This window comes from Saccostrea echinata, unplaced genomic scaffold (genome assembly GCF_033153115.1).
Source record: "Saccostrea echinata isolate AGI-Se365-2 ecotype Australia unplaced genomic scaffold, CSIRO_AGI_Sech_v1 ptg000030l, whole genome shotgun sequence".
Lineage (NCBI taxonomy): Eukaryota > Metazoa > Mollusca > Bivalvia > Ostreida > Ostreidae > Saccostrea > Saccostrea echinata.
The window spans coordinates 3,255,643-3,282,606 of NW_026889779.1; the positions used below are offsets into that span (position 1 = coordinate 3,255,643).

General features: G+C 32.1%; 1 protein-coding gene across 1 annotated transcript; it reads right to left on the reverse strand.

The window, feature by feature from the left end:
* Positions 1 to 349: 349 nt before the first annotated feature.
* Positions 350 to 26,894, reverse strand: LOC133197113 (protein PALS2-like). Its single transcript, XM_061332964.1, has 20 exons — positions 26,843 to 26,894; positions 26,500 to 26,703; positions 25,482 to 25,664; positions 24,853 to 24,895; positions 24,432 to 24,592; positions 24,067 to 24,207; positions 23,076 to 23,199; positions 8,250 to 8,371; positions 7,678 to 7,836; positions 7,380 to 7,541; positions 7,064 to 7,142; positions 5,721 to 5,869; positions 4,887 to 5,018; positions 4,655 to 4,772; positions 4,311 to 4,370; positions 3,490 to 3,651; positions 2,935 to 3,137; positions 2,548 to 2,673; positions 2,405 to 2,425; positions 350 to 2,095 (listed from the first exon to the last, which is right to left on the reverse strand). The coding sequence occupies exons 1-20, from the start codon at positions 26,855 to 26,857 to the stop codon at positions 1,919 to 1,921; spliced, it is 2,541 nt and encodes an 846-aa protein (XP_061188948.1). The 5' UTR covers positions 26,858 to 26,894; the 3' UTR covers positions 350 to 1,918.
* Positions 26,895 to 26,964: the final 70 nt, after the last annotated feature.

The following is a 26,964-nucleotide window of genomic DNA, read 5'->3' on the forward strand; positions in this document are numbered from 1 at the left end:
GACTTGGCCCTTCATTTTAACAATTTAAATTCCCCTTCACCCAAGGATGCTTTGTACCAAGTTTGGTCAAAATTGGCCCAGTGGTTCTTGAGAAGAAGTCAAAAATGTGAAAAGTTTACAGACAGACGGACAGACAGACGGACAGACGGACGGACGGACGACGGACAAAATGTGATCAGAAAAGCTCACTTGAGCCTTCGGCTCAGGTGAGCTAAAAATCTTGGTGTTTAATATGTTACATGACACTGGTGTTGTGTCTTAACATCCCCCCTTTTTTCAAATTGTAAATGAATTGACCAACATCTACATGTACCTCCAAGTTTTCTAAAAGAATAAATTTAAACGCATATATTTATTCCTATTTATTATTTTGTTAAAATAATTCAAAGTTGTTAACAACTGGTATGCTGCAGCACATTGCATAATGTTAAACTGGAATACAGACAAAAACTCACAAAATGGATTGCTTCACATATTTTTAACTATCATAAAAACTGGATTGTACAGAGCTGAGAAGAGGCTGGTCTAAAATATGGAATGTACAGGAAACAATAAGACTAACCCAGTATTTAGACATGTCATATTTACTTATTGGATTTGTAGAATAAACAATAAGTCATAGGCACTTGTTCAATAAAAATAATTGTATTCCACATAATGATGTATGCAGTATGCAGAATATATAATTTTTCATCAAACAAACAAATTGAAATGGAGATGAAGTAAGGACAAAAACAACACTTGTAAAGAATATTAAAAATTATTTTTTTAAAAAATGCCCCCTCCTTCATAGTATTTAATACAAATATATAGCACAACCACCTTATAAACTTGTTCCCCTTTCTACACTAACTGTTGTATATATATTTTATATGGAATGCTAGCTGTAAATTGTGTATGAAAATTCTCCACTTGTACAAGTAAGGCACACACAATATTCCTTCTTTCCCATACTAGAATTCTGCTTGATGAGACGTACTCTGAGATTCCACAAATTAGGAATGAATATTAGAATGAAGAAATCCTGTTACAATACACATACTGATGGAAACTAAAGCAGCATTAAACAAGGAGAAATTCTCCCTTTAGTAGTAACAGACAAAATTTCAGAATGTATTGTGTAATCAAATCACAACCTTAAATGAAAATTGTATAAAATGCTAACAACCTTTCAATAGCACATAATGATGTTTAGCTAAATGCACATTTGTCGGACACACAACCAAAAACAAAGTAATTACGAGGATAAGTTGTGACATAGATACAGCACACAAAATTGATCACAAATTGCTAAAAATACCCTAATTTAAATAGTGTTTCACAGAAATAATAAAAATTATGGTATAAACACATGTATATAGTTATTTTGAAAGAAAAATATAGCACATGCAGTCAAGAAAATATATTACAAAAATATACATTTATATACATTTATAATTATTATTCCTGATTGTAGTTGAAATTCTTTGAAGTCTTTGATTAAGTGTACTTTTCGCAGTGTAAATGTTTGCTACATATACAATTCACTGTAGTTGCACGATAAATCAAGAATAAGTGCTTTATATGCTAAAAATTCACTTTACAGGTATATATGTTGAAAGAATTCTTTATATTTGTGTGAATCTAAACAACACTGATCAAATGTGAAGGAAAAATAAGTGAAATTACATCTGTGAATTTAAACCTAATACAGTATTTTATGGCTAATTTCCAATTAATCAAATACAAAATATAGTCTCCATCACACAGTAAATCAAACCATACACATCCAGGTACATACAGGTATACATTTCCAAGCAGAGCTGGATTTCTTGATTTTTAAGTAGCCTAGGTTTTTTTTTTAACCTCTTGATGATTTTCATATAAAATTCTGCATAGAAACTTAGATAATGGACATGAGTTTAATGAGATGGCATTTTTAATACACCCAATCCACAGGCACCCACTGGGTCGCTGCACTTAAATCTGTCAACGCTTTCTTTAGCTCTCGGTAAGTTTCCTCAAAATCATCGTTTACCAGGGTCAAATCAAAGTATTGTTTGTACACACGCTCTATCTGGGCACTTTCTTCCACAGTTCTTAAAAAGTCCTTTTCCTATTGATGGAGGAAAGGTGATATTAATGCATACTCACAGTTCTGTTAGAGTGTATTACATGGATATCTGGATGCACTTGTATTTCTAAATGATTCACTTGGATCCACAATGACATATTGAATTTTTAGCATTTACAAGTGCAAAGGAAGCTCAGACTTTTAAAACGTTTGAGATTCACTGTATTATTTAAGACAATGGCAGTATTTACAAATACTTTAAGAATTATATTTGGGATCACATTCAAATACATTTGAATTTTACTGTTGTGAAGGACTGAAGGTATAACCCCAAACAAACATGATACTTACCGTCCTCATTTCCACCTGTCCCTATACAGGAAAGAAAGATATGATTTACGTCATTACAATGATTATTTGTCATAACAGTAACAAAATTAATGTACAATATGATAATCAGAATCTGGAGGAAAAATTATGAGTTTTTTTCCTACCCCTCTTTTCCCTGCTACACCCCTCCTTCTTCCCTCCTCCCACATCTGTTTCTGGACTTCAGCACTTGGTGCAGCGATAAATACTATAAAAGGCATGTACTCTGCATTCTTGAGGACTTTCAATGACTGGAAAAAATGAATTGTACAACATATCAAACAAACCTGGCTATGCCCTATACCTCAATAAAAACACTAAACTAATATACATATAAGTTACTGGACATAAAAGTACATGTATATCTAAATTACTGGAAATAAAAATCAGTTTTTATGCTGATATGTAGTAAGTTAGTTTCACAAATTGGTGCACCAAATGTGTTAAAACATGATTGATATATTACTGTAGGGCCCCTTCTGTTTCAGAAATGAATGACATTATAAACTTACCGTTGGGTTGACATCAAGGACACACATCTTGCCCTGCTGCACTGTGTAGTGAATGGAGTCAAGTTTAGTCCCATAAAGATTTCCATTGAACTCTCCATACTCCAAGAATTTGCCAGCCTGAATGTCTGCTTCCATGTTTTCTCTTGTATCAAAAAAGTAACCCTTCCCATGCTCTTCTCCTTTCCTGGGTTCCCTTGATGTGTCTGATATAAAATTTAAAAAGATTTATTTTATTTGTCTCATAGATAGACTTCTGCAATTAAATTTCATTAAAAAAACTGTCACTTTTGTCCACTTTTAGAATAATGACTTAAAAAGGTCAGGGTAGAAGAAATCCAATTTAGTGATGAATCACTTTTATTCATAATGTAATTGTTTGGTTTTTCTTCGGTTTTTACACAGGAGAACAGGATGACAAAGAGTTTGTGACAATGATGTCTGTAAGGCACTCCTTTACCATCTAAGGTGAATTACATGGTATAATTAACTATTGAGGCCTCCTTGCACTAATAAATAAAATCACAATTACATTATATCATTCAATAAAAATCTTACGAGGCATGACTGCACCAAATCGTTTGGGATCATCCCGAATCAACCGCTCCTTCATGGACCTCTTGCCTACATGGCTGGCTCCTACAAGGACTAAGGTCTTCCTCTGGAATGGAGGCATCCTTGTCACCTCCTCATAGATTGTAATATTACAATTATCAAAATCTGAAGAAAGGAAAAGGTATAACAATAAGTAAGATATAAAGAAATGATAAAATTGTATCAGAAACAGCTTTATTACATTTTCAACAGTGAAATACTGTGATTTATTTATTGAATAAGTGATATTCTCTCACAGTGTGAAAGGATACCAAAATGATATTCTCTCACAGTATGAAAGGATATCAAAGTAAGTAAAAAATAATTTCTGGCCTGTCATAAGATAGAGATAGCAACTAAACATCTTGATAGAGCTAAAACTGCAACTTTCATCCCAAATATGATGCTAAAATCCATGCCATGTAATGTTTTCAATCTCACAACTGCTAAGCTATGACGTCTTAACCACTCAACTATGACATCAAGCTAGCTATGACACTGTGTTAAGAAAAGACAGAGGCAAAGGGAAAATCAAAGAAAATGTAATAAACAGAAGATTCAATGTTTTGTAGATGAATATGGAATTCATTTCACTCGTGAGACAGGATTTTTTTTTATATTTTCACTCGTGCTTCGCACTTGTGAAAATATCAAAAAATCCTGTCCCACTCATGAAATAAATTTCATATTCATCTACAAAACATTGAATATCCTCTATTTATTTTGATATGGAGATTCTCTGACAAACATTATCTAATCAATGACTTGTTATTTTCAACACATACCTTTATGGTTTCTAGTTGTATATTTAATGGTTCTCTTCTTTCTTTTCTTCAGGCCACAAACTACAAAAGACAGCAGTCATAGGGAATGGAATTTTTTTATGTTATGTGAACATGTACACAAAGTAATGGAGTATTTTGGTACTGAATATTTGGAATCTTACTATTTAACAGTCATTATGCTAAAAGGTTAAATGTAGTTAGATTACATAATTTCATATCATCAACTGGTAAAAACAATCAACAATTTGGTGCTTGAATCAACGAAGAAATAACACATTATACTCTAAACATTGAACCAGTATCAACTGTATCTTCTTTAAATCATGCCCTGTTTAAAGGCTTACATAGACTGCTTTTAGAGTAGTCATAATCAGGCTGTACATAAGCCTGCCGCTTTTCCTCCAGCTGTTGGGCAGGGATTAGTCCTGTGGGTCCATCCCCTTCCTCTGTTACTATCTTAGCCTGCATGTAAGTAAATTACAAAGCATTGAAAATAAGCACTTTTTGATACCCAGCTTATAGACATTACACTCTTTAAACAAGAAAGTTTTTAAAAAATAGAAATTTTTTATCTACCTGCCACCAGTTGGGATCCTCAGTGCTCATGATGTGGAGAATGTCACCATCTTTAAATGGCAGACCAGCATCCTTGCAGGGTATCAGACGGTCTCTTTGAGGATCGTAATTAAAGTGTGCTTTTACGTATTTCTAAAATATAAACATTATTGCACAATATACAATCAGTTAATATCTTCAATACACAAGTAGGATTAGACTTTATTCAGTCTGACTTAAGAAAGAGAAAACTTCTGATAATTAAAGTTTCTTGAGTAAAAAATAATACTCCTTATGCAACAAGTATTGAGCAAAAATAATGAAATTGCACAAAATTTGGAAAAGAGTTTCAAAAGAGAGAAAATCAAAAGTTTCAAAAATTGTGAGGCAGAACTGGAAAAGATGAAGTATTATGTCACAGAAGTTGTGTGCCCAATATGCCATTCACCAAAAAAAAAAAACAAAAAAAAAAACAAACACACTCACAAGCTGATGACAGATTCAAATTTGGAGAGAAAAAAATTAGCTGTTTATTTATACTTGCAACCTACATGAAACTATCAGGAATAGTCCAAGTAAGCAGAAAAAGAACAGGTAAAAAATGTCACTGATATCAGTGTAGCTTTAAAGAATTTCCTACACGCAGATTACTTATATTTTGTAAAGCAATTCTGATGTTCAAGACAAAGCATGTCTCTAATCATACATATTCCAAGATTATTTCTACTAATATATTCAATATGTGAGCACCATTACATTGCATGCAGATTTATTCTTTGTACCAGTTATAGTCTATAACCAAATGCATTGTTTTTGTCTATTTTACATCGGTAAGAAGATACTACTGTTTTATACCTGGGTCTGTGGTTGGTGCTCAGTAAAGTTCTGGACGATTTTGAGTGTGATTCCAGCATCAGTGCTACGTATAATGTCCATCAGTTGCTCTGGTGTAGAAACTGGGATTCCATTTACCTCCTTAATCACATCCCCGACATGCAGGAGACCTTAAATATATATTGTTTAATAAGAAAACTTTCAGAAATCATTTAATATTGTGCTATCTTTACAAAGAGATATTGATTTAATTCACATTTCAACTTCTTTTACTTCTTTTGGTAACTTAAGGACATTGGCAAGTCAGGGTTTTCCGGAGAAAAAAGGTTTAATACATGGGTTTTTTTCCTTATAAAATAGTGATTGAGAGTGATCTCCCGTTTAGAATTCTCTAAGCGGTGAAAACTAATAAAGCGTATGTTACAGAGGTAAACAAAAGCACGTGCACTTCCTTCAACGGGTAGAATCATCTATACAGCAAGAAAGAAAAGTAGTAATGGCTTTGTTGTACATTGTATTCAGGGACAAAGAGCCAACAGGTCGTCATTTACCATTGTTATGCTCAGTATGCTGGATGTCACATATACTGAAAGGTAGGTCGACCATGCCGACTGAGAACAGTTCTTAGGTCGTGTGAAGGAATCAGCATTTAGTAATTACGAATAAAGTTAAAAATAAATCCATGCCAATATTTTTATGACAATGTGTTTCAATCAATTCAGTCAATTACATGATAAAAACAATCAACCAGTCTCTTGACCAATTTTAGATGTTAAGGGACGCAACTCAAAAATGATGATCGGTGCCGGTATATCCATGTCTTGTTTCTATATATACATTTTCAGCCAAAATATTTAGAAGTCATAGGAAATGAAGATACAATAATGTATATAATACAAAAACTGTATGAAATAAATGAGTTTTGAAGAAATATTATGGTGAAAAATTTTGTAGGTCCCTTTTATCAACATTTTACATAGGAAATGCATTAAGAATTGTAAAAACACTAATTTGACAAAATCTAAAAAAGAATGTTGGATTGGTAGGTAAAACGATCCAGAATATAGCATGTTTAGTGCATTTAAACCTACTCAAAAGTTCTAGAAAAATTCTATACAATAACCAGGAACCTTGCCAATGTCCTTAAGTACAGGAGCATGGTATTCACTTCTTAACATAAAGTTAATGCTTTGCACTAACTGTAAAATATTTGAAACATTCAAGGAACTTAAAGTACATCAACATTTATACAGATTTGAAAGTGTTAACCTACTTTTTCAAGAATACTGATACCATAATTGCAGTTTTAGTTTTGAATTGATCTACAATTTCTTTTGCATTGATTGCCAACATCAGTAACCCACCCTGTTTGTCAATCATGCTGCCTGCCAAGATACGAGCAATAACTAGTTCTGCTCTCTCATCTATTTTCACAGTTATACCCTGAAAAAGAAGAACTGAGAATTTAAAAAAAAAACAGTCATTCTACATCTTCCTTTGTAATCACATGCTGGTGCCAGCATACATTCTCATAACAAAAATTTCCTGCTTAACGCTTAATACTGGTATTAAATTTCTCAAAAAAAAGAAGCAAAGAATAGGTACTTCTTTTTAAAGATAAGACAGTGTGTCTTGGAAACATTTCATATTCTTTAAGTAACTTGAAAAGGTTTGGCTTACCAAGGGTGCATTTTTCTCTCTCCTTATTCCTACCAGACGAACCTGGTCAGGCATGTTACTAAACATAGAAAGTGGGGGAGGAGGAGACATCATCTGAAAATCTTCCTCGATCTCATCGCCATAGTTACGGTCAGCCACATCATCATGTGCCCTTAGCAAAGCCTGAATAAAGAAATTAAGAGCTCATATGTATATACTCCATATTCAATGCTTAGAGACATTTAAGTTAATAAGTATTCATAACTAATTGAATTATTTAAAATATACAGTGTATATGACATCATTTTTGTAAGATTACCCCTATGTGAGGATTAGACAAAATGTCTTCAAGTTCTTGAGCCTGCTCATTGTCATCCAATGAGGGCCCAAGAGCATTTACAGCATCAGTTGCCAGTTTTCCTGCACTCTCGTCTGTAACAGGTTCCAGGGGACTGTCGTCCTCTAATTTATCCTTTGCCTAATAAAAGATTTTTTTAACACTGAATGGAAGAATACGAATACCAAATGCTTGTGTTTATCACTTAAGTTTACTGTTACATGTACTTAAAATTCTTATGACTTCAATGTTTTGAACATAATATATATCTGTCTCATGGGACTGTTAAATGATATTTCATGATGTCGAAATGCCTTTATGAGAATGAACTTTATAAAGCATACACTGCAACTCCAACATTTATCAACATTTATCTCTCATGGTAAGTTTATTTCATCTGCTTTACATGTAACACCCCCTTCCCCCTTCCTCCTTTTTTAAGCTGTGAAAAAAAATCTCTCAGGAAAGAGGAATTCTTTTTGTGTCTGGTCATACTTGGTTTTTAAATGTCTTAATGATTCATTAAGTGATAATGTACCATGAATTTTCCTCACCTGTATTAAGCTTTTTACAGCTGGATTGCTTAAGAAATTTTTCAGAAAATCCAAATCATTTTGATCAGCTTCCAAAATATCTCCAATTTCATCAAGATTATTTTTGAGCTTGTGAATAGAGACTGGAAATGGAAAAAAATTATCATGTACAAACTGAAATAAAATAAGATTCATGACAAACACCTGTACAACTATTCAAGATACACACAGATTAATATTTTTTTTAAATGTTTGTTGTCAATAAGACTGGAGGTGGCATATTGCTCAAATAACAATTAATGCAATATCATACAATTAAAAAAGAAATAAAGCAAATAAGAGCATCCAATATGAAAATTGTGCCAGCATTCTTTACTTTTTAAAAATGCATCAAAAACTGCAGTAAATATATTCTAAATACATGTATCAACAATCAATGGATACTAAATTGTTTGCTGCAGCATTATAAACAAATAGACTTAGATGATCTGATCATAAAACAATCCCCTGTTAATAAAGTAGAAAATCAATAATCAGAGACATAATGATTAATAACCATTCACAAGCCACACCTTAATTAGCTTCAGGTTTCCACTATACACATGATTCATGGAGATATCAATCATTCATAAGCAAAAATTTAACCTACCTAGGCCCGACTCACGGGCTTCTCGTGTGGCCGCAGGCATAATTTGTTAGTGAAGATCTCCTGAAAAAGTAAAATTTAAGAAAAATAAACATTATTACACATTTATATCTACTATAGACAAACTGACAGTGACCAGTACATCAGTGATAGAATCTTGAACACTATCAAATTATATATCGAGCTTCAGTACATTATAGAGAGAAAATAAACAATTAATCAATTTTGACAGCACAGATTGAGCGCCAATGTAACGTATGGGATGCAGTTAAGCAAGTTTACATCACAACCACTTCCTGTTTTCGGCCATGTTTTGTTTGGAGGGGATGGATTTGTACACACACGAAGTTTGTTTACCTTCAAACCATACGTTTTGATCAAAAGCATTAACATAAAGCAAAGGATTAGATTAATCTCTCATAGTGCACTTGCTATGAATAAGAGAAGACAAAAATTAAAGCTTTATGACAATTTACGCATTGTAAAATTATTACCTGTAATCAAAAACTTCACCTGTTGCGGTATGCGACACTGATATGCATTCCTGTTTTTCATTGGTTGCTATTTATAGTACATGATTGGTTTATATATCGAGCCCGATTTCTATTTCCACGAACTTTCAGATAATTTCGATACAATTAAAATTCCTTACGCAGTTCCAACTGTAAAGATTAATGCAATGTATTTAAAAAGGATTTTTCTCGTTAATTAAAAAACATTTAATCTTTAAAGGAGAAATTAGAATCTCATCCTTCATCCCCTTCAAAATGTGATGGATGTGATCTATGATTAGGCCTAAAAGATATAATTAAATGTAATTTATATTTCATTTGTTAAAATATAAAAATTTAAAAATATCATGCCCCACCCTTTAGGAAGCACGAATCCCTCTTTAATTGGAAAGGAGAGTCATCATATATCTTTCTTTATTATTTATTTATTATTTCTTTATTTATTTATTACATATCTTTTCTTTATTATTGTAATAATTTCATACTTGTCTGTTATGGGCTCTAAATTAGAAAATAAATGTTCTGTTCTGTTCTATACTTAATTATCATTCAATTGGCGTCATAATTTCATAGATATTATGAACTCTGTCGGAAGATTACGTCGGGCGATGGGCCAAATGTGAAAAAGAAGACCGTGATACTTTGTCAGAGTGGATTGAAAGTATCAGATGGATGTTGAAATCTCGCATTAAACGATTGAGGGGCAATATGAAAACCATTTATCCTTCTGTCTTCAATAATTTAGAAGTAAAAAAAGAAATTAAATAGATTATATATGTACACGATCAATATGTACTGGTTCCAGCTGACAAAGCAGGTAACAACATTGTCTTTGTTTGTAAGGCTCATTATTCAAATAGTTTTTTTAGAGGAACTTGGATTTAATTCTGCAAGTGGTAATCCAACTTATACTTACGATTCCCTTTCTAAGAAACATATTTCCCCAAATCATTTGTCAGTTTTAAACTCTTTTTAATATTCTCAACAATCAAATTGAATTATACATGTATAGCGGGTTCCTATGGAATTCCATATACGACAGCCAACTGGTTACTGCCAACTGCTCACTGCCAACTGCCACTGTTCATAGATAATATTGCCTGTTTTGTTATTTTTAATATCTTTAACACGCATGCTTAATTGAATAAACCCTATGGTGGATTGCAATAATAAAAAAATTTGCGGATTCAGGAACTTTTTAAACGGTGAAGGCAAGGAAGGAATAAATAGGAGGAAAGAGAATTCCTTCTTAAATACAAAACATCTAACTCCCACATTTCCTTGCAGGCAAATAACTCAGTAGATTTTTTGATCTGGGGAGAGGGGGGTAAAAAAGGCTTATATAAGTCAGAAAAAATGGGGGGGGGGCTATTAGTAGAATCTTGGGTTATATTTGTTGGTATATGCATTTATATCAGAAATACTAATAAAAAATCATAAAGGCCTTTTACTCTATGTAAAAACAGTTGATCTCAGGCAAGGAAGCAATTTCAGTGCATGGAGGGGTGGGGGGCACAACCCAACGTAATTCCGTTGACAAGGAATAAAAAAAGTCACAGGCGTCCTTATTGAAGGAGCACTACTGTATAGTATCTGTTGAAAATTTAGTGGGTACCCCCCCCCCCCCACCACCACCACCATTACGAATATATATATATACATGTATCTAACATTAGCCAATAAAATGATTTACATAAGACACGTATAATAATACCGAAATAGAGGTACTTTTCCTAGGGGTAAAAAGAAACACCGAAAGATATTACTAGATATTTTACACCAGGCAAAAGTTATGTTTTTATAATTTTCAATAATATTTCTAGTATAAATACAAATACCAACAAATGTTACTCAAGACCCTACTAAAAATTTTGTTCTTTTGTCGTATGTGACCCCCACCCCCACCCCCCTTGCGTCAAAAAGCTACCGAATCATTTGCCCTGCAAGGAAATACAGAAATTAAATATTTTGTTTTAAGAGGAAATACTTCTTCCTCCGATTTACCCCTTCCTCGCCTTTACAGTTCAAAAATTCCTAAATCTGCCAAATTTTATTATATTGTAAGAATTACACGCTAACTCTCGATTCCCGCCTACATTTTCCATCAATTTAATTCAATATATTTGGCAATTTGGACATTAAAACTTGTTTGAATGCAAAGAAAATTTCATTAGTATTGAGTACTAATTTTAAAAACCAGTGACAAAAAGTTAATTGCTTTTATTTACAACTCCTTTCATAAGAGGGTAGAAAATTTTATCAATTGAAATAAGGCTGAAAACATCATCAGATTTTCAAATACTCATGGAAATGGATAAATGACTCTTAAATCTCACCGTATGTTTAACATGTTCCATATATGTAAAATTCAATACAGGTAACTCTTGATGGCTCGAACTTCGATCTCTCGAAGTTCTTGATCGCTCGAAGTGTTCTTGAGAAGAAGATTTTTGAAGATTTTTCCTATATACACCTATGTTAAATTTTGATCGTCCATTGTGGCCCCATCCTACCCCCGGGGATCATGATTTGAACAAACTTGAATCTACACCACCTGAGGATGCTTCCATATAAATATGACCAATCATAGCTTTGCTGTTCTTGAGAAGAAGACTTTTGAAGATTTTTCCTATATATCCCTATGTAAAACTTTGATCGTCCATTGTAGCCCCACCCTACCCCCGAGGGTCATGATTTGAACAAATTTGAGTCTACACTACCTGACAATAATTCCACATGAGTTTCATCTTTCCTGGCCAATTGGTTGAGAAGAAGATTTTTCAATAATTCCATTAATTTTTTGCTATTTCGTAATTATCCCCCCTTGGAGGGGGGGGGGGGCGTGGCCCTTCATTTGAACAAACTTGAATCCCCTTCACCCAAGGATACTTTGTGCCAAGTTTGATTGAAATTGGCCCAGTAGTCTGGAGAAGAAGATGAAAATGTGAAAAGTTTACGACAACGCCAACGACGACGACAACGACGACAGACAACGGACAAATTTCGATCAGAAAAGCTCACTTGAGTCTGACACATGTTTCATATATGGATATTTTACTAGAAAAAGACGTTAATGGTTACCTAACAACAAAGCTTTATGATAAACGTGATGACTTCAACTTTTCTATCCTCAACTCCCCCCCCCCCCCCCCCACGCTTTTGCGAAAGCGAGGGGATATTAAATCTCATTCATCTGTCAGTCTGTCTAGCTGTCCGTCTGGCTGTCACAAAAACTTTTACTGTGGCCATCACTTTTGAATGAGAGGGGATAAGATTTTCATATTTCACAAGTACATTACCTGTAATAAGACCTTTCCAAATGTACTATGAATGTTGACCCTGTGACCTTGAAGTTTGACCTCTACTTTACAGAATTTTTTAACAAACATTAACCTTGGTCATACTTTTGAATGAGAAATGATAGGACTTTCATATTTCTCTTGTACATTACCTGTGACAAGACCTTTCCAAAAATACTATAATTTTTTACTCCGTGCCCTTAATCTAAGCTTGACCTAGTTTTCAAAAAATTAACATTGCCTATTACCTTTGAATGAGAAAAGATAGAGCTTTTATATTTGACGTCCATTACCTGTGACAAGACTTTTTAAAGATGCTATGATTTTTGACCCCCTGACCTTGACTTCCAAGTTTAGTAGTGGTGATACTTTTGAATGAGAGATGATAAGGTGTTCATGTTTGACAAGTGCATTACCTGTCTTTCAAGACCTTTCCGAATGTGATATGATATTTGATCCCGTGACCTTGAAGTCTGACTTTATCTTCAAAATAATTAACATTGGTGATAACTCTTGAACGAGAGATGATAGAGTGTTCATATTTGACAAGTGCATTACCTGTGTCAAAAAGTTTCCAGGTGTGCTATGATATTCAACCCCTTGACCTTGAAGTTTGACCTAATTTTTCGAACATTTTATCATTGTTGCTAACTTTTGAAGGAGCTAAGACAAGGCATTCATATTTGTCACGTATATTTGCCTGTGACAAGCATTTCCAAATGTAGTATGATTTTTAACCCCTGGACCTTGACCTTGAAGTTTGACTTAATATTCAAAAATTTTATAATTACTGATAACCTTTGATTGAGAGAAGATAGAGAATTTACATTTAACACATTACCTGTTTTGAGACCTTTCCGATTGTATTCTGGATTTTTACCTCGTGACCTTGACCTTAAAGTTTAACCTACAGTCTTTAAAACTAATTTTAAAATGGTAATAACTTTTGAATGACAGAAGATGGGCTTTCATATTTTTACATGTACATTACCTATTACAACACCTTTTAGAAAGATATATCATTTTTGACTTCGTGACCTTGAGCTAGAATTTTGACCTTCTTCTAAAAAAAATTTGACTTTGGCTATACCCTTTGCTCCAGAAGAGATAAGGCTTTCATATTTTTTCACGTGTGCTTTACTTGTGACGAGATCTTTCGGATTGTATTATGATATTTGGTTTATTCCCACTTAGCCAACATTTTGAAAAATCCTATTCCCACATAGCCAACATTTTGATTTTTACACCTGAGTGATCAACAGGCTATAGTCTGTTTTCAGGTATATATGCTTTACCTGAGAATTACTACCTTTGAAAAAAATAGTGTAAAAATAAATTCATATGAAAACTTCAGTCAAAACATAAAAATAAAATTTAAATTAAAAAAAAATGAAGTTCTAGAAAAAAAGAATTAATTTATATAAATGTAGTAAAAAACAAATATAAATCTGCATTTTTTTTAAATTAAAAATTGAATATTGATAAAAGAAAATATTGAAAATTAATTAAGAAATAAAGTATTTTAAATGATACCAAAGAAAAGTGTATATTACATTGCAGAAACAATTTTGAATATTCTAAAATATATTCATCAGTTGAGATTAAAAATATTTATCTGAGTATGTAATATTCGACTGTGATAATGATCACAGTAACAGAATCTTTTGATACAAACTGATTCATTAGGCCAAAGTTTTTATTTTTTATTATTTTTTTTTTTTTTGGTTTACGATTTTCTGTCTCAAAAAAATGCATTGGGTGGTCGAAAAATAAAAATAAAAATAATTTAGGATTTAACAGTTTCATTTTAAAATACCAGCAATGTTTATTTTAATAAAAATAATACACGTCAATAGTACTTTTAAGTTTTATTGTCTAGATCACATAACTCTTTTTTATTTAATTTTAATTCATTTCTAACTTTAGACTGAATGTCATTTTCATTTACATATAGTTCTGATTTTTGTTTGTCAATCAGAGCATGGTTCATGATGCTCAACTTCTTTTTGTGCTCTTCAGTGATAAGTGATGTGTTATAAACCTCGGTATGCCCACAAACTAAAAATAAGGATCCAAATTTAAATTAAATTTAGATTGAAGAAAAATACAATTTAATTGTTTAACAATATCAAAAGTAATTGACATTGAAATAAAGGTTATAATAATTTGATCATGCATCTATCAAATTTAATGTTCAACCTGCGGCACAAAAGCCTAATAATTCCTCAATCAAGTCCTTCTTTAAATTTTTGTTATGTACCTGCACAGTAGGCAATGCTCATTATTTTCTTAGTAATTCAAAGCGCTTTGATCTCAATTGAGTATGAAATTTGCAAAGATTTGTATATTGAATTTACTTCTATAAATTAACAAATGTTTTATACACATTTGAATTTATCCAGTGAAATACTGGTCAGCGTTACTTCAACTAAGATGTATCTCTCAACACTAAATTGGTCTAACTATTATCCATGGATTTATCAGCCTATTTTGGGAAACACCATTTTTGGGGAATTGGGAATAAATTATCGGCTATTTGATGAAACTGGAAAAAATTTTAAAATGTTACTTAAATCCTGTATTCAGGGGTAATTCATTTAACATTTCAGCATGAACTCTAATTTGGGCAACCAAACAACAATTAAATATGATCCATCTTCATCATACAAGATCAATTACGAATAATAGACTAATGAAAGTAAATTGGACTTCAATGAGTGTAAAGCAGTTACACAACGTAGGGTTGTACATGTGTGTATGAGATTTCAATTTAGATCATATAGTATCTGTTTCTGGAGATTATAAACCTCCTGCAAAAATACTAAGTACACATTTTCTAAAAGTCCTCTTTTAATATGTATTAATGCATTGGAAATATATTTTTCTATTTGAAATAATGCCCAAAGTCCTTACCATTCACTCAAAGGTCAATTGAATAGGTGGAAATAACTTAATAAATCTATATAATTACACAATATCATCATTTTTAGAAAAACGGAGGAAATTCGGATTAAAAGTTGGGGATGTTTTTAAACATGTGTTATAATTGTAGCTTTGCTAAATGAGTTAAATAGATGAAAATTACAAACAGTCTGACAATTTTACTTTGTGTTTTTTCAAGATAAATAAAAATAAAAGCATTGTTCACCAATTGGCAAAAAATACTGCCAAATTGGGAAAAACTGAACTCATTTTCAATTGGGCAATTGTACATGAGAAGGCACTGATAAATCCCTATTATCTACAGGTGTAACCGTGTCTGCTAGGTCGATCAGGATTGGGCATTATTTTTATTTTCATGATTGGTGAAAATTAGGGTCGGCGGAATCGTAAACCAAACGAAAAAAAAACTTTGGCCTTATCTGATTTAAAAAATCAGCTAAGAAAATTTCATGCTTGATATTCACAAACCTGTCTTTTTTAACTATATATGATTCTAATAGGGCCTATATATTATTTTATATCATAAAAATGAAATTTTTTTCGGGGGGGGGGGGGGGGTTCCTGTCATTTTGTTTTATTTTTACTCAGCCATGGAAAATGTTAAAAAAAACTATAAATTTACTGAAGAATTAATGTTTGTACTTTTTTTTTAAATTTCATATACAGTTTGAATATTTAATTCTATGTTGCAGCATATTATGTGTTTTACATTCAAACTTTAAAATTTTAGGCTTGATTCAAGTTGAGCTATAATTTATTTAAAAAGAAGAAGGATATAATGATTAATAATTTAAATATATTCAATGATCGATTTTTGAATATTTATTTTATAATAAATATATTTAAAAACGTTTCCCGCCAAAGATGTTACAAATGTGACAAAGAAAATTAAAAAAAAAAAAAACAAATTGTGATACAACATAGCAATAAAGAAGAATAAAACTGTTAATTATTAAAAACAATTAAATCACACTGTAATTAATATATCAATTATTATTATATTGTTAAGAAAAGATATTTTTGTACTTGCACTGAAACTCAATTCATCAAAAAAAATATTACATTCCTCATGGTGTTCTTATATGTACATGCTACAAATTAAATAAATTATTTTATTCGGCTTATACATGTAGCTTAAAACAGACTATAGCCTACCTGTAATTCATTTCTTTTGTTCTCAGTCTGCACCCCATTCCCACTTAGCCAACACACATTTACCTGTGTTTTACCTGTATTTTTTCAAAATGTTGGCTAAGTGGGAAGACACCGATATTTGACCTCATTACCCTGATCTTGAAGTTTAATACAGTTTTGAGAAACTTTAATCTTTGCCATAACTGTTATTAATTCAATAACTCATATGTCTTTTTTGTAGGATGCACTGATATTATATGGATAAGAAAACATTATCATATAATAATTTTAATTTTACTTATTAATTTTTTATTTCGAAAAAGCAAAAATGTCTGATTCTTCTTGAATATAATATGAAATAATCAAGAGCTTACCTCAGTCTTCAATGCTGAAATCATATTTCAAAAGAGATGTTTACATAACGTAAGTCCCGTAAGTAAATTTTTGGTGAGGTACGCCTCCTTAATTTTTTTTTTGTTTAAAACTACATGTACGAGGTTTGAAATGCATTTTTAGAATTCACACTATAATTGAACATCTTAGCAGGTAACTTTCATTTCAACTTTCAGCCAAGATGTTTTTGCTGTGGTTTATATACATGTACATGTATAAGGTTTGTAAATCCTACCCTGGGAAATAAACATGGGGAAATTTGGTTCTAGAATGTGATTCCCCCCATCGAGGGGAAATCCTACTCTAGAGCACAGTTTCTGGGGGAAAAGTGGATATTGGGCCCTGTCCCCCTTTTTCGAGTACAGTATTTTGCTATAGTAAGTTATCCTCTAGATGCTGGTCCCCCCCCCCCCTATATACACACTTTTTGTTGCTGTAAGGTCGAGCACTGGCAAATTCCAGGATTTGGACAGTTAATATATTTTTTTTCCTTTTCCTTTTTTTTTTGCTTGTCAGATTTGGGAAGTTGCGCCCGCCCTCCCCCCACCCCTTTCAAACTTTTCGGACAGTTAAGGTTGTTGTTTTTTTTTTTTGCTTGCTTGTCAGATTGTTTAATGAGGTTGATTTTTGTAGTTTCTGGGAGGAAAGGTGGCTATGGGGCCCGGCCCCCTTTTTCAAGTATAGTATGCTATAGTAAATTATCCTTTATAGATGCTTGTTGTTCTCCCTCCCACTTTTTGTTGCTGTAAAGTCGAGCACTGGCAAATTCCAGGATTTGGACAGTTGATAAGGTTCCCCCTTTTTTTTGCTTGTCAGATTATTTTGGGAAGTCCCCTCCCCTTCGGACAGTTTAGTTTTTTTTTTTTTTGATTGCTTGTAAGATTTTTTTTGAGAGGTTGCCCCTCCTTGAAATCGTTGCTACAGGCCTGCGAATTACAATAAAATATGGTCAAATCAAAAAGTCTCAATTTGGAAACAAAAATAGCGATGTTTTGATTTTTTAAAGCTAATCCTTGATAATAAAATGTATTCTGTTACTCAAGGGATTTTTCACTTTTTTCAAGAAAAGGAAAAAAAAAAAACGGAAAGGGATAGAAAACCCGTGGACTATCTGCACCGAATGACTTGCAGGAAGGGTTCGTTATTTTCATGACACTCAAGACAGAGGATAAGCGAGGAAAGAAGCATGTTACATGTATGTTTGTTGGATCAAACTTAGTTGTTGGACGTTTTGAAAAAATACATATAACTTTTAAGTTATTTAATGCTTACAACAGAATTTCTTGAATATTGTGCTCGTATTTAGAGCTATTGTTTAATCTCTCGAAGTTGTAGTGCATGCAACGAGTTCTGCTGCAAGTAATGGTAAGGATAGACCATGAGAGTGAGGGAAGGGGGCTGTAAGTTACATCCTCAATAAAAATTGAAACAAATGCAGGAAAATAATAATCGAATTAAAGTAAAATTTGGGTTTATTAGGCTGTGAAAAGAAAAAAAGGTGTTCATTTTGTACTGTGTGAAAGCTTCCTTACTAGCTTCCTGATACTTCTTTTATGTCACATGACTTTCAAAGCATAGAAAATCAAAGTACTGAAGGTACTGATGGGAGTTGATTTTAAGGAAGATTTATGTTTTTAACCTTGTTTACAGCTTTTCAAATTATGTACAACATTATTGATTCTTAATTTGGTATGCGAGTATCAAAAGACTAAAAAAATGTCACGATTCTAAGGAGTCAAAAAAGTAAGGCTTGTTTTGATTTGACCACAACTTTTGAATGATATGCAAACACGTGTAAGACTTCTTCATTGCTCAAATTTTTTCAGTAATTTAAGGTATTTTCCTTACCAAAAATTTGTTTAAAAGTGCCAGAGCGACTTTTTTTTCGTCAGAATGTGATTCAAGTTGTTGATTCCGCTCCTATACATGTATATATAAAATCTTAGAATAAATGATTTTTAAGTGTACGTTTGAATTTACATATAGAGAAATGGAGTACGTTTTGCTAATTTGCATAGGCGCCATATTGTTTTCAATATGGCAGATTTTTGTTCAATGCATTATAAAAGAAAAAAAAGCATAGATTAAAAAATATTAATTCGGAATAATTTCTTCCTCATTTGATTCTATCTTTTATTGTGTCCTGTATTGTTCGTTTACAAAATGACGAAAAGTTGAAAGTTCATTTCGAGTTTGAAAATCTAAAGCGAAGCTTCATTACAATGATATTCATGTAGAAAAAATGTGATGAAAGAGCTTACAAGGTCTTTATCAAGCCAATTTATAAATATTTGTCATTTTCCGATTTCATTCTCATCCTGCGTGAAGTTGTCAAATTTGCAATTTCAGTTTCTAAGATACATGTAATCAGATGTTGTTTTCTTTTAAACTGAAAATCCTGTTTTAGACAGAATTCAGAAAAACCTAACAAACACTCCCAGTGTGGAAAATGCAGGGGTTTTTTTGGTTATTTTTTTTTTACCTGAGAAAATATTGAACTTCATTATTGTCATACGATGAGGGATACGATCAAATAATTACTTATATTTCATTATAAAAAGATTGATAATTCATTATTATTATTATTATTTTTGTTGTTGAAAAAATCACAAAAATAATGAATATTCATTTGCGACGGTCACGTTGTCATTAATTCATGAATAAGGTGTACAACATTTAAACATGTGATGTACTCTGACCAAAGTTAAATCACGACAAATACCATCTATATTGGTGATGAGAAAATTAATGGAGCAACATGTATACCAGAAATAGAGATTCTTCTCAAATTTATGCCCTCTTTCCAGATTTGTATTGTTTGATAGATTTTTAGAGATCAATCACTGTCTGTTATCTTCACCTTTTTCATAGTGACTTGGATTTACAATATACATCTTCACTCTTGTAAAGGTGGAAAAGACTTACCAGATTTTCAAGTCTATACCAATAGCTTATCTTTGATCTTACAATGTCGAAGTGTAGGGGAAATCTACCAAATTCAGATAGTACAGCAAAACTATTTGCATATTTATGTACATCAAGTATTAATTTGCAAACTTTCAGTTTATCACAGAATGATTTGGATAACATCCTATCTATTGTACCGCCAGGGATGCTTTTTTTGTAGTAAATGGATTAAAATAAACCCAAATTTCATATGCATACAATAATTAAAATAGGGTTAATTGAATGATCAAAAAAGTGAACAATGGTTTTAATGTCTAAATTTATTGAAACTATGAATTTTTTCTTCCTTTTTTAAAACTTAATTAATTAATTTATATTTTTGATAAAGTTAATATACTTTGAGCAAACGATAAGAGCATGAGAAATGATACACTTAGGTATATATTTGTTTAAGATACACTATATATGACATAACAGTGTATTTACATATAAATAAATTTCGTTCGTTTATAAATTAAACCTTATTGCGTGGCATAATTCATTTTTAAATGTATCATTTTTATTTTTTATTTTTACTTTTCGCTGGAATCTAACTAAGATTGCAGCGAGATGAAATATTTCATTACAGGTACATTAAACCACAAAGCAACATATTTGGTCTTTGTTCGCAAATATATACGAATCACACGGTTTTGTTTTAGAAGGAAATGGGCTATTTCAACACCCCACTCCACTCCAAACATACTCAATGTGCCCAAAATTAGCAAAATTCTGGATCCACTCCGAATTCCGTTCTATCAACAGTGAACTAATTGTTGAGACAATTATGCATGCACAGCATTAATATTCCTGCAAAAATAAAAATATTAAATAAGCCATCTCAATTACACATCTAATAAAAATTAATCCTGTGTATACTATCAATAATTATCATTCCAGGCACAAAAGTAAAAGGCTGCTAAATAAGTTAGTCAAGTAGGTCACGTCTGCTGCAGTTTGGAGATTTAGAACTTTACACATATTACAGATACTGGAGGCCCGCTGTGATAATCAGTCTTGCTCGCATATGTACATAAACATTATAGGGTTTACATCAGTTGTCTGTATCAATCTGATTTTGTGTTCTCTGTATAAACTGACATGCATTTAATCGTATGTCTGATTATTAATCCCGTTATTATGGGACTCATATTGTCGAAGCATGGTGTTTATGCATTGTTTTAATCACGAGGATACCTTCAGCCTTTCCCTACAAACTGATGAAAATGACGTATCTAAGCTATTTTAGGAGCGAGTTTCCTATCTTAAAATTAGAATATATGCACTATTTTCTTATTCGCAATATCTGTAAATCTATTTTCTTACATAAATATTTAGGCCTGCCGTTTACTGAGATTATACATTGCATTTTTAAATCTTCACACCCTGCTCAATTTGTAGTTTAAACTCTAATTTCAACATTTCTCCCATTTTCACAACATCCTGCATTTAATTGAGGACACCCCCTTGGTAGCTGTTTGTCATTTGTATGTATTGATGCGCCTCTGGCGCGCTGACTATGAGGAGTTGATAAAATCAACTCCCAAAAATCTCGGACTCACCCGCCCCAAATGAGTAAAAACAATGTATTTGAGGAAACTCTAGTATTGTTTACAGGAAAGAGAAGTGAATTATACAAAAAATTGCCAGAATGAAGGTTTATTTGTACATTTCCATTTATGTAAATTGTACATGTGGGAAACCAGTCTGGATTCAAGTGCGAAATTACATTATTTACTTCCAATTAACTATAAATAACCTCAGAAATATTTATAATCATTTGCATCCCTGACACATTATTTGGACAGCTTCTGTGCAAAATTTGATGTTTTACATACTAGTACATTCATTAGTTGTTCAGTCCAACACATAATTTACATTTATTGGAATTACGCCGATTGACTGGTTAACTTAGAATCTTCATGTGTGTAAGAATATTATCCACAACGAGCCTATGGACCGCAATGCTTACCAGGGTCACATTTCTCTCATTCTTATTGCAAGTTTTCTCTTGCCCTCTTATTTGAACCTTCTTGTAATGAACAAGTCAACCTACTATACTCTCAGAGAGTAATGAAGCAATAAGTTTAATATATAAAGCTTTTATCCCTTGACTTCAGCCTGGTGCTGTTTAAATACCAAGCTAGCCTTCATCACAGCAAATAAAAAAAATATAGCACTACACTTATCACTCCTCAAGACAAAAATATACACTGTACATATATAGATCTAATACTACAAAAATAAGATATTTGTATTTATTTACCTGCTGTATCTGTACATCTACTTGATTATTGATATTTCAAAGGGTGAAGTAAAATGTTGATGTAAAACAAAATGGCATTTTTGAATGCCTCTAATCACAGGGTATTATCCATAAAAGTTGATCTACACAAATCATGATCATTGAAAGAAACATGGCTCTATATTAAGTAGCTGGATGAAAACATAAAATGCATCTAGCATGAGAAAGATTTTAATATTGAAGACCTTATGAATAAGACATTTGTTAAATTTAAATAAAAAAAAATAATTTATATAGATAAATTATTGTTGTTTTTTTTTCTTTAATCTAGCACCAGTTTAAATACATGTATTAATAGTGCAATATAAAGGCACATAAAAAATCTGATACAAAAATATCCAATAATTTGTAATAAAGATATGAATTATTTACAATATACTGTAAACCAACTTTTAGTCGCCTGCGAGAAATATTCGCAAGTTTCGTGATCTTCTATAACTCGCGAATATTAATCCCTGCGAACCATTTATTTTGCTTTGTATTTGTATACAATAATTTCTCAGTCGCGAAAATTAATCATCGCGGATTGATTTCAAACTGACGAATCATGAATAAAAGATGATGCGAATAATAGTTGGTTTACAGTACTTTCATGTAAGATAAAGTTTTACTGACACACCCCAGCACCTGTTGTACAGTTTGATCCTGATTCAACAGTAAACAGTCTACCACTTGGCATACACACACACATCTTGTACACTGTTATGTTAGTGTCCGCTGAGTATTGACTGCTGTTTGGAGTATCCTTGTTGATAAACGTATGGTTGGATGCTTCAATGTTGATGTTTCCTACCTAAATTTAACAAGGAAAGCATGATTTTTCTTCATCATACCCACCCAAACAACCCTCTCAAAGTGTTTTTTTTTTGGAGTGGATGATCATCATTTACATTATTCATGTACAGATTTAAAATGCTTTCAATTTTACAAAGAATGTACCGGTATTTAAACAGCATATGATGAAATACATATACAAAGGGAATTCAAATTTCTCTTTTACAATGGTTCAATCTAATTGAAATTATAATTATAGATGTTACATGCACTAGCCTACTCGCTGCACAAGGCATATAGCAAGAATGTGAGCAGATCTAACATCTAATTTTACTTAGATTGACAGTGGTAGAAATGATACGTTCATTTAAACAATAAAATGCTTTCTTTGGTTGATAGTATGGGAATTGATGTTGCAGCTGTTGCAGAAAAAATGCATAACCTGCGTAAGCGGGTTATGTGATTTTTTTCCTGCAATGGCTGCAATGTTAATTCGTACTAACAAAGAAAGAAAGACATTTTATTGTTTATATTTATATCTGTGCAAATATTCATTCAAAATAGGATTTAGTAGATGAAATAATGTATTATTGATATGCACGTCACTGTACGTTTCATGGAAGGAACAGCCATTGCTTCAGAAATGTGTAAAGGTGATATGCTTGGCGGTGTTTACGGACTGATAAATGGCAATGGTTTTCTTAAGAAATAAGGGAGATAATATTCAGTGGATGTAAATATTAAATGATGGAAGAAATGTCATCATTAAGCTGAAATTGTCTTTTCTCCCAGAGATCACCTCTTATACAATATTCAAAGACATAAACTTTAACCGGATGGCTATACATGTGTAGCTGTATTCATAACTGAGACAAGAATGACTTACCTTAGACTGAACAAGAAGATTACGACCTACATTGATGTGAATATGTTTATCCCGAGAGACCATATCAAAACTCTCCATTCCTGTTAGAAACATTCTATCGGCCTCCATAACTAATCTATCCACCCCAGGCAAACTCTTTATCTGTATGTATTCAACATCATATGACTTATATTAAAAATAACATTTTAAACAAAGGCTACTCTGGTATTTTAAATACATGTACAAAAGCTTGCAGAATAATATCCTTGTTTTACATGAAAAATAGATGACAAAATGATTATGATTTTTAAGATGAATTCTTAGTTTTTAAAAGATAGATGATTCTAGTATTTGATATATATATGACAATATACTGGTAAACTTACATGACCAGTTGAAAGAAATGGGACATGCAGATTTAATCCAGCATTTTGAACATTGCTCCATTTTTGAGATTTGGTTGAGAAGAAATCGGTTTTTGTTTCCAAGTCAGAAACCACAAATTCATCCAAAGAATGGAACTGAATTCTGTTTGGATTTATTATACCTAAAGATGCAAAGAATCAAGTACTTTTTGGCACAATTTTAGCTGTACTAGAATTTACAAATACCTCTTTTCATGTTGTAACAGATACTGAATACGTTTATATATACACTCAATGACAAAATAAATGTATATTTGAACAATTTACTTTATATATTTAAAATAAATGTGTATTTAATCAAATCATTTTATGTAACTGTTTTAAGGACACTTGCATCAGAACATAAATATATTGCATCTATCTGCCTTTTACTTATACTTACCTTCAGCATCTTTCTTCTTTAAAGAGGATGCATTTAATACAATCTAAAACAAAATTTTATGTATAATTCATAATAAGTTTTCTTCCCATATATGGAATAACCATGAATCAAACTTTTCACAGAATCCTTTAAGTTAATATTTCAAAAATTGTGACCTCCTTTGGAATACTTAATTGCTAAAAAGTTTAAGTACATTGTGCATATACCAGTACTGGTATACCTTTAAGAAATCTGACAAAATGGTGAATGTGGATCAGAAATAAAGCACTGAAAATTTTGTATTCCATTGCATTTTTTTGTTTATAAAAATATACCATGAGATCATCTCTCTGTTATTTGTTCCTTTGACGATGCAGTGTAACATTTTATAGGAAGACAGTCTTGGTCATTTACATGAAAATGAGTTACTTCCCATTAGTCAACTTTGCATTTCCCAAGCATTGGTTATCAATGTTTTTTTTTTAAAGTTTTGTTTAACACATGATAGAATTTACATAAACGGTAACCATGACATGCATATTCATTTGAAATTTATGTTGCACACATCCTGTATGATATTTTATGTAATTATTCTAAATGTGATCAACTGACAAAGCTTATCTTTCAATAAGGTGAAAGAAGAACCATACCTGTTGTCCAGAATCAATGTTTAATGAAGAAGCATGCCTGCTGCCAATTCCACCTTGGTACAAACTGATAGAGGGCAAGGTAGTCTCTGCCAGAAATCGCAGCAGATTGTTTTCTGGGATAAACTCCAGCATTTCTATTCCTTCTGTGCTCACTCTTAGCATGTACAGGATACCTGCTGTCATCTAAATAATTGATAAAAATACCCATATGATTATACAAAACTGCTTTACATCAAGTTATGGGAAAAAAATTATTGTTTTCTAATTGTATCTAATTCTAAAAATCCCCTTCTCATGAAAATTCTCTGTTTTTTTTTTTTTTACTACATTCATGTAATTGAGACATTTAGTATTTTTTAAAATTTATTATTACATAATATATTACGTGTTACAAAATTTTACAAATCAAACTCCTGTAATAGCCATACAAATGACTACATGTAATATTCTCTTCACTGTACTCTTCAACAATTTAATTTTACCAGTATATTAATATACAAAAGAAAAAAGCTATTAATTTATAGCCGTCTCCCTCAATACAAACATCTGATAACCCTTTTCTTCTTTTTTTCATTTTTTTGTTTTCAGGTAACTTCTGTTTGCAGGTGTGTGCCCCCCCCATCCCACCCCACCATGGCTCAACTTAATATTGTTAAACGCAGGTAAGGTAAGAGGACCTGGTTCCATTTGACTTTAATTTTTCCTCCAATTAAATAACACCATTTGAATTTTTCAGTGCCTTTTTATGAATTTGAGATGATATAAAGATGTGGATAGACGATAAGCCTACTACCTTTCTTATTTCACAATAATACATAATGTCATCATTTTTTCCAGATTTTGCTTTTTTCAATTCAAAATAAAAAGGGTATGTATAGGACTCTGTACCAAAAATTGGTTCCATTAAGCCCCGGGCATGCATGGTGCAATGGCACCTTTGTCTATATGCACGATTATGGGTCGTACTTACTACGCACACAAGGGAGTTGGCAGCCCTATATTAATATTTAGTATTTACCAATATATTTAGCAGAGCTAGAACAACCAGAATGAAGATAAGGCAATACAGCAGGTAGACTTTACGACCTCTGACCCCAGTCCTGTGGAGATACTGCTCATCAATGTTGATGTACCCGGCATTGAAATTACTATTGTGTTCCCTGTTAACCCGCCGCTTTACAAAGTATCTACCTCTCCTCGTAACTACTTGATTATCTGGGCTCTGAAAACATTCTGAACAATCAGAAAGGAAAATTGGATAATTCTGTTGATGAGAATTCAATACCCTCTATAAAGAAAAATTATGACAAGTGAAATAAAGCTGTATTTTACAAAATTGTACATAAATGAATTCTACTCACATCATCCAGGTCCATTTTAGATATTTTGATTGCCGAACCCGATTTTCAAATATAAGTTTACAACTTACACCTTGTCCTCGTTTTTACAAAAGAACTTACGACTAAGACCAAGATGTAATTTT

What these genes read in the sequence shown, in the direction of transcription:
- LOC133197113 (XM_061332964.1), bottom strand. An exon ending in TAGCTCTGCTAAATATATTG is followed by an intron (nt 25,665 to 26,499) that starts GTAAATACTAAA and finishes TCAATTATTTAG; the next exon opens with ATGACAGCAGGTATCCTGTA. An exon ending in ACATTGATTCTGGACAACAG is followed by an intron (nt 24,896 to 25,481) that starts GTATGGTTCTTC and finishes ATTTTGTTTTAG; the next exon opens with ATTGTATTAAATGCATCCTC.